At 39.9% G+C, this 15,728-nt stretch overlaps 1 protein-coding gene across 1 annotated transcript in view; it reads right to left on the reverse strand.

The window, feature by feature from the left end:
- Positions 1-15,728, reverse strand: part of LOC128639863 (acetylcholinesterase collagenic tail peptide) — a 52,223-nt gene that overhangs the window by 20,462 nt on the left and 16,033 nt on the right. Inside the window, exons 4-5 of the mRNA XM_053692079.1 lie at positions 15,308-15,406; positions 13,343-13,432 (exon numbers count right to left, since the gene is read on the reverse strand). Of these exons, the coding sequence (XP_053548054.1) occupies positions 13,343-13,432; positions 15,308-15,406 (189 nt within the window). The remainder of the gene's footprint in view (positions 1-13,342; positions 13,433-15,307; positions 15,407-15,728) is intronic.

Here is a 15,728-nt window from a genome sequence, read left to right on the forward strand (position 1 = left end):
CAACGTAACTACCGCAGCTTTCCAAAAGTACTTTTTCAATGGGACTTCCTTTGGGCCGGTATTACGAGTTTGCCTGAGAGACCAAAAAGTACAGGTACAGCCTATACCGTCAACATCTGTACCGTAAACTGAAAGTCTGTAGTTATGGGTTTTATGCTACAACTCCGTAACATAAAACTCATAAATAAAGTGCTAAAAAGTACACTAACACCCATAAACTACCTATTAACCCCTAAACCGAGGCCCTCCCGCATCGCAAATAATAAAATAAAATAATGAACCCCCAATCTGCCGCTCCGGACATCACCGCAACTATAATAAACATATTAACCCCTAAACCGCCGTACTCCCGCATCGCAAACACTAGTTAAATATTATTAACCCCTAATCTGCTGTCCCTAACATCGCCACAACCTACATTACTGTTATTAACCCCTAATCTGCTGCCCCCAAAATTGCAGCCACTATACTAAAGTTATTAACCCCTAAACCTAACCCTAAGTCTAACCATAACCCTAACACCCCTAGCTTTAATGTAATTAAAATAAATCTAAATAAAACCTACTATTAATAACTAAATAATTCCTATTTAAAACTAAATACTTACCTGTAAAATAAACCCTAAACTAGCTACAATATAACTAATAGCTACATTGTAGCTATCTTAGGTTTTATTTTTATTTCACAGCTAAGTTTGTATTTATTTTAACTAGGTAGACTAGTTAGTAAATAGTTATTAACTATTTACTAACTACCTAGTTAAAATAAAAACAAAGTTACCTGTAAAATAAAACCTAACCTGAGTTAATTAAATCAATTACATTTATTAAATACAATTAACTAAATTACACAAAATAAAAAACAAATTATCAAATATTTAAACTAATTACACCTAATATAATAGCCCTATCAAAATAAAAAAGCCCCCCCAAAATAAAAAGGGGCCTTTTGCGGGGCATTGCCCCAAAGAAATAAGATCTTTTACCTGTAAAAAAAAAATACAAACAACCCTCCAACAGTAAAACCCACCACCCACACAACCAAACCCCCAAATAAAACCTAAATAAACCTAAGCTCCCCATTGCCCTGAAAAGGGCATTTGGATGGGCATTGCCCTTAAAAGGGCATTTAGCTCTTTTTCGGTGCCCAAACCCTAAGCTTAAAATAAAACCCACCCAATAAACACTTAAAAAAACCTAACACTAACCCCCGAAGATCCACTTACAGTTTTTGAAGACCCGACATCCATCCTCAATCCTATTGGTTGATTGCATCAGCCAATAGGATTTTTTCACCTTTAATTCCGATTGGCTGATAGAATTCTATCAGCCAATCGGAATTCAAGGGACGCCATCTTGGATGCCGTCACTTAAAGGAACCTTCATTCGAGAAGAGTCGTCGGAAGAAGAGGATGCTCTGCGCTGGATGTCTTGAAGATGGAGCTGCTCCACGCCAGATGGATGAAGATACAAGATGCCGTCTGGATGAAGACTTCTGCCTGCTTGGACGAAGACTTCGGCCAGCTTGGATTAAGACTTCTGCTGGCTTCACTGTGGACTTCTGCCGCTTCATTGAGGATGTCGGGTCTTCTAAAACTGTAAGTGGATCTTCGGGGGTTAGTGTTTTTTTAAGGGTTTATTAGTCTACCTAGTTAAAATAAATACAAACTTAGCTGTGAAATAAAAATAAAACCTAAGATAGCTACAATGTAACTATTAGTTATATTGTAGCTAGCTTAGGGTTTATTTTACAGGTAAGTATTTAGTTTTAAATAGGAATTATTTAGTTATTAATAGTAGGTTTTATTTAGACTTATTTTAATTACATTAAAGTTAGTGTGTGTTACGGTTAGGGTTAGACTTAGGGTCAGGGGTTGATAACTTTAGTACAGTAGTAGGACGTTGGGGGCGGAAGATTAGGGGTTAATAATTGTAGGTAGGTGGCGGCGATGTCGGGGATGGCAGATTAGGGGTTAATAACTGTAATGTAGGTGGCGGCGACATTGGGGGAGGCAGATTAGGGGTTAATAAATGTAGGTAGGTGGCGGCGGTGTCAGGGGTGACAGATTAGGGGTTAATAAGTGTAATGTAGGTGTCTGCGATGTTGGGGGTGGCAGATTAGGGGTGTTTAGACTCAGGGTTTATGTTAGGGTGCTAGGTGTAAACATAACTTTTCTTTCCCCATAGGAATCAATGGGGCTGTGTTACGGAGCGCTACGCTCCTTTATTGCAGGTGTTAGGCTTTTTTTCAGCCGGCTCTCCCCATTGATGTCTATGGGGAAATCGTGCACGAGCACGTAAAACCAGCTCAAAGCAGCGCTGGTATTGGAGTGCGAATCGCGATATGGAGCTCAATTTTGCTCAACGCTCACATATTGCCTCCTAACGAATAGCAGCGCTAGAAGGAGGTGAGCGGTGGAAATAACTTGCAAGTTAGCACCGAGCAGCTCTTACCGCAAAACTCTTAAAGGGATAGTATACTGTAAAATAGTTTTTCCCTTAATGTGTTTACAATTGCTTTTTTTACCAACTGCAGAGTAAAAAATGTATGAAAATGAGCTTTTTAAGGTTTATTTCTGTATATTAAAGCTCTGATTTTGTGTTTTGAAGCCACAGCCTAATAAAATAGGTTGAGCTTGTAGGTATAATCAGATCTCATTACTGTATCACATTGTGCACATATACCTGCTTCTTTATCTTATATCTGTCCTTAATACAATCACCAATACTTTGAGAGAACAATGGAAAATCAACATTTTATTACCTTATCTCTGCTTTATCACACTGGGAGTGTAATTTCTTCTGCTGGCTGTGTTTACAAAGCTTATCTATAGCTGGTACGCGCGGCCACAAACTTTCAGAATAAGTGGGGATACCACATGCTAAATTAACAATTTCAAATGCCAATATAAGGGTAAAGGAGCTACTTGTAAATAATTTAATACACTCCAGCAGGTAAAGTGGATCATTGGGAACAAATTAAAGGGGAGAACGTTTTTGAGTAAACTGTCCCTTTAATCTAGCCATTTAATATTTACTGTCTCGTGTGCTCCTTTATGTGTAGGTCTGTACAGAGGCAGCTCTCTAATTAGATGACTTAGGCGGCCCCTAAGTCTTTGCGCTGACTGGGACCTTGCTCACAGTGACATGGGACAAAATATTTACTCTTGGCATAGAGTCTGAAAGCCATACGTGGTACAGTATACATAGTATCAGGAGATCAGTCTGCCAGATACAGATGGTGGTACAGTAATCTGTCAGCCACAGACCGTGGTAAAGAACAGCTACCATCAGCATACACACACATGGTGATAATGTATACTTATTATTACATGCCTCCCATCATTCCATATGTCTTATCACATTACCCTTCTATTCCTGTCACACTCACCTTCTCTTGCACTGTCATCACTCACCCCCAATCCTATCACACTCCCCTCCCCCCAACCCTGCCACACTCCCCTCCCCTCAACCCTGCCACACTCAACCTATTACATTAACCCAGGGGAATTATGGCTGTAAGAGCATTATGGGAGATGTAGTCCATAACATCTGGAGGGCCAAATGTTTGAGCACCCCTGCATCAACCCCTCCAATCCGGTCACTCATCCCCCCAACCATGCCATACTCACCCTGTCACATAAACCCCCCCAATCCCCCATACTCACCTCCCCTCGTCCTGTCACACTACCTCCTCCAACCATGCCACACTCAACCCCAACCCTGTCACACTCACCCTATCACCTTAACGCCTTTAATCCTGTCCCACTCTACCACACTCACGCTGTCACATTAACTCTCCAAATCCTGTCACACTTACCTCCCCTCGCCCTGTCACACTCCCTCCTCCAACCAAGTCATATTCATCCCAACTCTGTCACACTCATATGGTGATAAAGAATACTTATTATTACATGCCTCCCAACATTTAATATGTCAAAAGAGGGACACTATGGTTTTGGGGAGTGTGGCTGAAGGTCACTGCTGAATGTCTCTTGGTCTTGTGCAGAGCTTTGGGGCAGGGTAATAATAATGCCCCTCACAGGCCAAATGCATGCAGTGCGTGCAGGAGCACTGACAGGTCTGTGCATGGGCGTGCTCTCCTGCATGCTACCACTGCCACCAATGATGTGGGGGCAAAATTATTATTGCGCAGTGACACCTGAGGACTCATGGGCTGCGTGCAGCATGAGAAATAAAAACATTTAAAAAAAATGCTTGTGAATCTAGTCACAGCAGCTGACAGCCTACCGGGTAATCTCTCAGTATCCCGGTATGTCAGTCTGGCCCTGGTTTAGCCTTTTTTTATGGAAATGCTATGCTAAGCTAAATGATAGAAAGGGAAGCCTATAGATAGTGAAAAAATAAAATGATTAAAAGGTTTTATTTTAAACTAGGCGATAAGCCTGCCCAGAGGGCAGTCTATTTTTTTAATGTGACGTCCATCTATTCCTATCCATCTAACCTTCTATCCCTATCCCTCTATCCCTATTCCTCTGTCCCTATCCTTCTGTTCCTATCCCTCTGTCCCTATCCCTCTGTCCCTATCCTTCTGTTCCTATCCCTCTGTCCCTATCCCTCTGTCCCTATCCGTATCCTTCTGTCCCTATCCCTCTATCACTATCCCTTTGTCCCTGTCCCTATCCCTCTATCCCTATTCCTCTGTCCCTATCCTTCTATCCCTATCCCTCTGTCCCTATCCCTCTGTCCCTATCCCTCTATCACTATCCCTCTGTCCCTGTCCGTATCCCTCTGTCCCTGTCCCTCTATCCCTCTATCCCTGTTCCTATACCTCTATCCCTATCCCTCTGCCCCTGTTCCTCTGTCCCTATCCCTCTGTCCCTATCCCTCTGTCCCTGTCCTTCTGTTCCTCTGTCCTTATCCCTCTATCCCTGTCTTGATACCTCTGATCCTGTCCCTATCCCTCTATCCCTATCCCTCTGCCCCTATCCTTCTGTCCCTGTCCCTATCCCTCTGTCCCTATCCCTCTGACGCTATCCTTCTGTCCCTGTCCCTCTGTCCCTGATCCCCCCTCAAATAGCTCTCTAACCCTCCCTATTGCCGCCATCTTAGGTACTGGCAGCTGTCTGCCAGTACCTATAAACCCCTTTTTTTCTATTCTATTCTTTTTTATTTTATTTTTTTCTGTAGTGTAGTGGTCCCACCACCTCCCTCCCGCACGATCGCCATTTATCCCCCCACCCCAAACCCCTTTTCTGTAGTGTAGCTGCCCCATCCCTCCCTGTCCTTTTTTTTTCTGTAGTAGGGCACTCCCACTCCCTCCCCACTTCTCTGCTGAAACGCCCATCCGCCACCTGCCCACACCCCCCCCGCCGGAACCAGCAGAAGATCGTTACAGACGGTGACACACCCAGGCATCTGGCCTTATATGGAGGCGAAGCACCGATCGCGCTCCGGCTCCATATGCGGCAGATGCCTGAAGCTTCAGGAGCTACAGCTGTTATGTTACAGCTGAGAGCTGGAGCTCTTAAAGCTGTCTCGCCCTGCAGGCTGCGCGCCCAACTGACCACAGCGACGGACACGTTACAAATATGATTATGTTATAGATGCTCATTAGAAACAGATGCATCTGCTTGTTTTTTCCTTTTTTACTCTTAGCTCATAAAAACAGCATCTAAAGATTAAAGAGACACTCCTAGATAAAATAAATACCCATTCATGTAAAAAAAAGTTTAAACTCTATTTGAATTTAAATTTTGCAATAAAATGATCAAGTCCACTTTACTTGATTAGACCCCCCAATATGTCCCTATTTTATTTTATTTTTTTTAATTATTTTATCCAATGGGACTCAACCTAACCTGATCTAACAAAAATCTATCAAACTCAGATTGTGAATATTGCCTCTTGTGTGATAGATCTAACAGAAAAACAGTTGATGTAACCTGATATACCTGGTATATCTATCAAAATCAATAATATATGTTCCAGATTTCAGTTGAGGGGGGGCTAGCCCAGTAACCACCCCTCCCCCACACACACAATAGGATTGCGAATACCGCCTTTTGCGTGATAGATCTAACAGAAAAAAACTGTTGATCTAACCTGATCTTGTAATGCTCATGGGATATTTCCCTATCAGACCAAACTTGGCCAGTAGTCTTCTTATCCCGGCGTCAAGTGGAAGGATAAGGAAATATCCCAGAACAAAATGAGTGTAAGGAATGAGGTAAGCAGTACTCACAGTAGACAGGGTAGTCCTTCAGGGCAAAATGATAAAGGCACAGAATGGTCAGAGACAGGTGGAGCTCGGCAACAGGAAGGCAATCCAGCAGTAAAGTAGTTTAGGGGTAAAACAATATAATGGTCAGGAACAAGTAGAAGCCAGCAACAAAAGTTAATCCAGCAGTTTAGCAGTTCAGGGGTAAACCAGGCAGAGTTCAACAATGATAAGGCAATCCGGCAATTCAAGGGTTAAACAGGCAGAGTAGTCAGACAGGCAGAGTTCAGCAATAATAAGATAATCCAGCAATTCAAGGGTTAAACAGGTATAGTAGTCAGACAGGCAGAGTTCAGCAATTCAAGAAATAAAGCACCTAGGAGCACACAAAGTAACACCTATACTTGGGCAGTGAATGTAAGTTATGCAGGTACTCACATAGGCGCCAATTCGTGCCAAGGAGGAGTTCAAAGAATCCAGCTTGAGAGGAGAATAGACGTGCGGCGATGACATCATCATTGCACGCTCACACTGCCGCATCCCTGGCAACAGCCAGAGCAGTGCAAGGAAGTGGCATGACAGATCTAACGTATATTTATCAAAATCAATAAAATTTTGTCCAGATTTCAGTTGGGGGGGCTAGCCCAGTGAACTCAAATTTACACACAAACTAAGATTGTGAATACCGCCTCTTGTGTGATAGATCTAACGAACAAAACAGTTGATCTAACCTGATCTAACGTATATCTTTCAAAATCAATAACATTTGGTCCAGATTTCAGTTGAGGGGGCTAACCCTTGATCAACCCTCCCCCGCACAAAAAATAGGATTGTGAATACCGCCCCCCTCCCTCATTAAAAATGCAATATCTCAGAAATTAGACTAGATCTAACAAAACTTTTGGCTGATTAAACCTGATCTAACATGGAGCTATCATAATCAATAATATTTTGTCCAAATATTTGTTGAGGGGGGGCTGGCTACGGGTTAGCCCCCCCCTTAAAAAGATTGTTAATATTTCATATTTTAGAGTAGATCTAACGGGAAAAAAAACAGTTGATCTAACATGATCTAACAAATGAAATGATCGTTTGTTAAAATTTTGAATATGGGGGCTAACCTGGGTGAGGTCAACGCAGGTTACAATATAAATATCTAGCCATTAAGAGACTATTATAGAACTTAGTAATCAGCTCACCATATCCCGATGATCCATATATAAAATATATCTAGCAAGTCCAGTCTCTTCCATGTAAGTACTCTCAGCAGCTTAAAGTGATGGTACAGGAAACCAATAATAAACCATCATCATAGATACATAGAATATCCCAAAGCAAACCTCAATATTATTTTTTATTTTAAATACTTACATTTTTAATATGTTATATTGTATAACTTTTTAATCACTCCGCCCCCTAAACCCTCTTCATTGTAGTGATGTGTAGAGCGGTCCCGCCCGCTCTACATGTAGTACCCGATGTGTGCTCTTGAATCAGAAACTGCACATGCGCATGCTTCCATGTAGACAGAAAATCGGAATATAAGCTTCAATTTACTGTTTACATTCATGCCATTGGGAAAACCACTTTCCCTTTAATGTGCATGTGCTAGCTTCTCATGCACGTGGATGATGACAAAAGATTAGAATAGATTTCATTGGATGAACGGCTATAAGAATTCTCTCGCTAATGCACATTTGTGATTCACTGGGATATACTACAAAGCATTGGAAACAGCGAGTCGTACGGCAATGCATTTAATTGGATGCCGCATGCACATTTTTAAAGTACAAAAAAAAAAAAGACTAAGAAGGGGGGCAGGCTGAGGATTACAATAAGCACAAAATGAAACGGTATGTAAAGAGCAATTTCTATGGGGCTAACATATATAATGTAAATGTTACTAGTATTATATTAGCACAATAATTCTATAAATACAAAGCCATCTGTTTGAGTATACTATCACTTTAATTTGCATTATCAAAGTATGTGGTGGAATCACTCAAATTTAAATTAAATTGTTCATTGTGTTCTCTCACAACTAAATCCAGAGGAGGCTAATTTAATTTTTGTGTACCCTTCTCAATGCACATGCCTGATCCTGTCTAAGGGGTAGATTTATCAAGCAGCAGATGCTGCTTTCTATGCCTGAGGTTTGCGGCATAGAAGCAGCGGTCATAAGACTTTAGGTAGCGGACTGCAATCATCCCAATCCGATCGTGATGATTGACACTCCCTTCTGCAGGGGGCGGCATTGCACAAGCCACCCTCCCGCTTCACAAACACTATAATAAAGTTATTAACCCCTAATCTGCCGCTCCTGACATCGCCGCCACTAAAAAAAGCTATTAACCCCTATTCTGCCGCTCCCCGACATCGCCACCACTATAATAAAGATATTAACCCCTATTCCGCCGCTCCCTGACATCGCAACCACTAAATAAAGTTATTAACCACTAAACCTCTGGCCTCCCACATCACTGCCACTAAATAAACCTATTAACCCCTAAACCGCCAGCCCCCCACATCGCAAAAAAATAAAATAAACTATTAACCCATAAACCTAACAACCCCCTAACTTTAAATTAAAATGACAATATCCCTATCTTAAAATAAATAAAAACTTACCTTTGAAATTATAAAAACCTAAGTTTAAACTAACAATTACCCTAACATAACTATTAGACTAAAATTAAAATAGCTACAAATTAAATAAACTATATTACACATTAAAAAAACCTAACACTACTAAAAAATAATTCTAAAATTACAAAAAATAACAAACACTAAATTACAAAAAATAACAAACACTGAATTACAAAAAATAACATACAAAATTATCCAAAATAATTTCGTTTGTTATTTTTTGTAATTTAGTGTTTGTTATTTTTTGTAATTTAGTGTTTGTTATCTTTTGTAATTTTAGAATTATTTTTTTTAGTAGTGTTAGGTTTTTTAATGTGTAAGCTACCAATTGCCCTGAAAAGGGCATTTGTATGGACATTGCCCTTAAAAGAGCATTTAGCTCTTTTGCATTGCCCTGAAAAGGGCATTTAGCTCTTTTAAGAAAGCCCAAATCCTAATCTTTTTTTTTTTATTTAATAGTTTTTATTGAGGTTCTTGAATAAGCATACAGACAATTGCAAACAATAAAGTATAGGACTTAACATAGCAGTAATATACATCATGCTCCTAACGTAAACACACTCTGATTGACTCTGCTCCAATGGAGCCATTGAATGCTAAGACAGAAATACATCAAACGTCCTAATAAATGATTACAAACCCATCTGATGCTAAACATAAAAAGTCAAACATAATTGAAAGAAAAACCTTATATTTTCAAATTTCTTTCCTGGGATATTTCTCTTAATGAACATTTCAAAACATCTTGGGTTTAAATGTCTGCAAAGGAATTGGTTAGGGAAATACAATACCAAGGTGAACAATATATGTAAGCTAAAAAATCGTATAGGCGTTACTTAGGGAGGTATAACACCTAGGTAAATGTAAGATGCAAACTGGATAATTGTGGAGGCATTACTTAGGGAGATATACCAACAAGGTAAATAACAAATGTAAACTAGATATTTATATAGGAGTTGCTTAGGGAGAAATACCAACAGGGTAAACCTCAAATGTAAGCTCAATATTTGTATCAGAATTGCTTAGGGAAATAGAACAGCAAGGGAAACATCAAATGTGAACTTAATATTTTATTTGTGAGAAAGAAAATAATACTAAACAATCTTGCTCAGCTTGGGAGGGGAAGTGATGCTAATATAATTGTGTATTGTAAGATAGAATCGTAAGAAGGGGAAGTAAGGTGTGGTATAGGCTAGAGAAACCACATAATTCACTCTCCTGAAATAGGAGGTATATTATATTAAAGTGGGGGGGGGGGAGGTGATAAGTTAAGTATGTTAGGCAGAATATATGAGCAGGCGCTGTATCAAGTCTGGGAATGGCGCAAGCGCCTTGCTGTATAAAAAAAAAAGTAAAAAAAAAAATTCAGTGGGCGCATTATGTGTTAGTGGGCTTATTGTATATGTGTGTGGGAGAGAAATGGCAATTCAAGTATGTTAGGTAAACATATAAGCAAAGCGCAATAACTAGACTGGGAGTGACCAGGATAAAATCTGGTGTGGATATCTGAACTAATCCTAGGGCAGAATGATTGATAAGGCAATGCCTAAAATGAGTAGCGCAGGACCTGCCTGTCCTAAGAAACTTTGTGGATACCTATGTGTGTAAGCGAAGGCAAGGTAAGGGAGCTAGGATGGAATCTTTAAAATATAAAACCCTCCTAACTATGGGGGGCTGCTCCTAATGATGTTAGCTGGGCCTTGCTGTCTGAATTACTGTGATAACAGTCCACACACTCAGTGAAAATTGAATAATTCAATATAGGAGAAGGGGGGAAGGAAGGAGGGCATTTAGATATGGCAGGTAATATGGACTAAAAAATTTACCTTATGGAAATATTTGTAGATAATCAAAAGCAATGAAGATATAGCTCTGTATGCAAGGAGACTAAGAAGCAACTATGAAAGGCCTCCCGTAGAGCAACACAGGGCCTGTGATTGAGATTGGAGCAAATGACGCACTCAACAGAACTAAAATGACAACAATGTGGCTGCAATACTGTGAGATAGGGATAAAGCAACTGAACCATATATAACAGTCACATGGTGGGACTCAACAAATGGTAGGGCGCAACCTCGGCCGCTGGCAGCACCCTCATTGCATCGAAATGAAACTCAGTATCCTTATTATTGAGCCCCAACATGCGCCCTAAAATAAGTTAGTAAGAGTAATGGAGTGATAAATGGCTTACATATAGTCTAGTAGTAAATTATGAATTATTCCAAAGAGCTGCTCACACCTATAGGGTAGACACATCAAGGTAAAATGTGGAACCCCCTGCTGTTATATGTCTATGAGTCACGGTGGTCTCATAGCTTGACTACATGTGTGAGCGGCATAGGGAGCTCTCGAAGTGATTAGGGTTCTGTAAAGGGTAATGTATATATCTGTTAGGCATGGAACAGTGAAGTCTCAGTTACATACATATTATTATGAGAAGCGGCTAGCTATAAGAAATACAATATTGGAGACATTATAGTATAACAAGTACTAAGTCCTGCAGAAAGAGAAGGGGGAAAACAGTAAAGACATCAACCATAATATGTGAACAGTAACGCAGTCCCAGCAGCTGTGAATGAGCTGTCAGTGTTAAATTCAGTTGTGACTAAGAAAAAATCCCCATGCAGGGCCAGACTACTCCGTATTAAAGAAGTTTGTGTCTCTTTCTGTTCTCTGTAGCCACAATTAAATCTGCCGCTGAGAGCAGAGTAACATAGGCCAGATTAGCCCCTGCCCTGCCTGAAGTTAGAGGGAGCACGTAGCACTAGCAGATTACCAATAGAGGATGTCCACATCAATTTCCCAGCATAAGCCGCAATATATAAAAACAATCCATCATGGCAAAACATGCAGCAAGTTTTCTTTTTCTTTTGTCCAGCCATCATGTCAAATTATGCAGCAGTTTTACTATTTCTTTTATGTCTGCATATAAGCATTACCCTTAGATGAAACGACCACCACAAAATGTCCCAAAGGGCAATACTTATCCCAGAAACAAAGTCTCTCAACCGATCCCCTGCTTCCTCAGTAGTGACAGTGTGCCTTTGAAAACAATGGAGCATGTACAATTAGAGTACACGTGGCAAGAGAGGTACACATTAAACAGCACACCACTCCTCATCATGAACCAATAGTCCATATATAAATCTGGCCTGTGTGTGAGTCGAGGCTCACTCTTAACTGCCTGTGTATCTGCACATGAAAGAACCTTTTGGCACCTTAAGGACTCACGCAGCTGCAACCATGTCTCCCTCCTACCTCTAGAATTCTGCGGCGCCCCTGTTGGGCTAAGTGTGAGAGTCGGCTGGATCGGAACAGCGGCACTTTCCATGCCACATAATGGGTGCTCTCCTTGTAGTGCCGCACCCGCCGTAGCGATGTCTTTGTCCGCCGCAACTGATTCGAAAGGACAACCCTGCACATCTCCTCTGTATGTATGATCAAGCTGCGTGTCCAAACTAGCAGTGCAGATGTCCTCCGGTTGGAACGCTTCACACAGCAGACTTTCAAATGCAGCATGGTGGTCCCTCAGCATACAGCGCAGCGCTTCCAAAAACTGAATAGCAGTTAACATGTTGGCTTTAGGTATCCGATTTCTAGGCAGGCAGAGGAAGAGTATTGTGGATTATAGATGTTGGTGTATGCCCCAAGGAGTTTGTATAGCGTTACTACCATAAGGATGTAAAGATGGTCGCCCGTTATGAGCTGCCAAAGCAGGCCTCCAGTTTCAGTTAGTTAAAATCACGCTCAAAACCAGAAATAACTCACACTAAAAGCAGGATATGAATCCCAATAGGTAGTAAAGGGCTCCAAAAAGATTAGTTGAACTAGAAACATGTTCCAAAGTCCCCTATAGAGACATTAGTGCAGGAGCGATATGAAAGTACATCCATTCTTGTGTGCTGATGGCTCCACCCCCCCCAAATCCTAATCTTAAAAAACAAAAAAACACCCAAAAAAAGTAAAAAAAACCCACTAACCCCCGACGATCCACTTACAGGTTCTGAAGTCTGGACATCCAGGCGGCGAGGTCTTCATCCATCCAGGCGGCGTCTTCTATCTTCATCCAGACGGCATCTTCTATCTTCATCCAGGTGGTGTCTTCTATCTTCATCCCGGCGGCGTGGAGCGGGTCCATCCTTGAAGACCGCTGCTTCATAACCTGTCTGCTTGCTCTGAGGAGGCGGACAGACATCACCGGAAATCAACCCGATCAAATACGACCGGGTTGATTGACACCCCCCCTGCTAGCGGCTGATTGGCCGCGAATCTGCAGGGGGCGGCATTGCACCAGCAGTTCACAAGAGCTGCTGGTGCAATGCTGAATGCGGAGAGCGTATTGCTCTCCGCATTCAGCAATGTCTGTCAGACATGATCCGCTGATCGGATCATGTCCGACAGACATTTGTTAAATAGGTTCCTATGCCTTTTCATAGAGAAAAAATATCCTGTAGCATATTAGTCTGATCCTGACCAATGGCAGTCCAGCGCCAAAATATATTTATTCTATTATTACCTCTGTCTCCTTGATTTCCTTTGGGTCCCATAGGTCCAAGTGCTCCAGGGACTCCATTAAAACCGTGGTCTCCAGGAAACCCAGGCAGCCCTATTAACAAACAATAAATAAAATAATACCCACAGATTGATCAAACAATGTGCATGTGCAAATGATTTTAATATTTTATTTGTAAAAAATATAATTTTATAATTGTGTCAAAATTACAAAGGGGTGCCGCTTTCAATATTTAGGGCCAGATAACAAGTGGAGCAGTATTTTGTGCTTCCGCTATAGCTCTAATTGCTGCAGAATCAAACTTTTTATGCTTGATGGATTGCCCTGGTATTATGAGTTGAAAGTTAAAATGTATCCCTCTTTCCCTAACCCGACGAGCACAAACAGCTTCCTTCTAGCGCAATTAGAATGTCACACAAACTATAACCTATACCCCCATAGATGTCAAAGGAGAAACACGATTGCATTTTTTCATATGCGCGTATCCGATCAAATATTATAATATGTGCAAGCCCGACATGAAAATATCAATATTGCATATATATGCTTTTACATGTTTTTTTTTCTACTTAAAGGGACATTATACACTCATTATTTCTTTGCATAAATGTTTTGTAGATGATCTATTTATATAGCCCATAAAGTTTTTAAAAAAAATAAATGTATAGTTTTGCTTATTTTTAAATAACATTGCTCTGATTTTCAGACTCCTAACCAAGCCCCAAAGTTTTATGAGAATACCGTCAGCTACCTTCTCCAGCTTGCTCCTGTTTGTGTAAAGGGTCTTTTCATATGCAAAAGAAGGGGGGGGGGGGAGTGTCTTATTTGCCACTTGCAGTGGGCTTTCCAACTACCTTTTCAACAGAGCCAAACTGACATCTTCTAAGTAAGTTTTTAAACAGTTTTATACTGGATTTTTATATCAGTATCTGTGCATCTTATTCTTTATAGTAGTGTCTATTACATGCAGTTATATGAAAATGAGTGTATACTGTCCCTTTAACAGCAAATGGCTCCAATGCCCTTGTATATATGTCTATATATTTTTAAATATGTATTCATGTGTTTTTATGTGTATATATGTCTATATATGTTTACATAGGTTTTTATACTTTTATATGTGTATAATTATGTCTGTATATACATATATGCACAAATAAATACATAGATACATATGTACACACACACACACACACACATATATATATATATATATATATATATATATATATATATATATATATATATATATATATATATATATATACACAAAGATATGCATCTGTAAACATGTATATGTATGATTCTATTTGTTAAAGTCCTTTCCTGGCTTTTTTTTTTCTAACACCTGAGATCAAATATCTTTAAGCCCTTATAACTTTTGTGTGCAATTAGATTTTTTAAATTTTTTTTATTAGATAGTGTTTTTATGAGTGTAACTGTACTTTGTAATGTATTTTTTTTATGTATTTTGTGATTTGCTCTAAAATCAAGGTAATGATTCTAGCGTAAATCGTGATTGCGCTCACACGATCATACTCGACTTGTTATATAAGTGCAATTTAACCAGTGCACAAACAATCGCAAAAATCTGAGCACAATAGTTTGTGCACCACTTGTAATCAAGTCTTAAAGGGATACTGAACCCAAAATGTTTCTTTCATGATTCAGATAGAGCATGCAATTTTTAGCCAACCCATTTTTGGTTCAGCATCCTGGATAGCGCTTGCTGTTTGTTGGCTGCATTTAGCCACCAATCAGCAGTTGCTACCCAGGTGTGGAAGCAAAGATGGGTCGGCTTGTAAGCTTACATTCCTGCTTTTTCAAATAAAGATAACAAGAGAACTAAGAAAAATTGATAAAAGGAATAAATTAGAAAGTTGCTTAAAATTGCATACTCTATCCATACTCTATGTTGTCATGACAACACAACATGTTTGGGTTCCAAATTTGGTTCAAATGCATTACCCCTTTCTCCTTGATTTCCTTTGGGTCCTGATGTTCCTGGTATTCCTGGTGTTCCAGGATCTCCTTGAGGACCTGGCGCTCCAATATCTCCTCGTATACCTATAACCAGAAAAATAATTAAAAGATACATTAATATAATTTTATATTTTTGTTGCATTCAAACGTTTGGAACGGGTTTTTGTTTTTGCTAAATTGATATTCCTGTACTAAAATTAAAGTAATACATTTCTCTACCCACCAAAGGGTTAAATGGACAGTCTAGTCTGATAGAGAATGTAATTTAAAACAAATTTCCAATATACTTTTATCATCAAATTTGCTTTGTTTTCTTTGTATTCTTAGTTGAAAGCTAAACCTAGGTAGGCTCATATGCTAATTTCTAAGCCCTTTAAGGCCACCTCTTATCTCAATAAATTTGACC

The sequence above is a fragment of the Bombina bombina genome, chromosome 9 (genome assembly GCF_027579735.1).
Source record: "Bombina bombina isolate aBomBom1 chromosome 9, aBomBom1.pri, whole genome shotgun sequence".
NCBI lineage: Eukaryota > Metazoa > Chordata > Amphibia > Anura > Bombinatoridae > Bombina > Bombina bombina.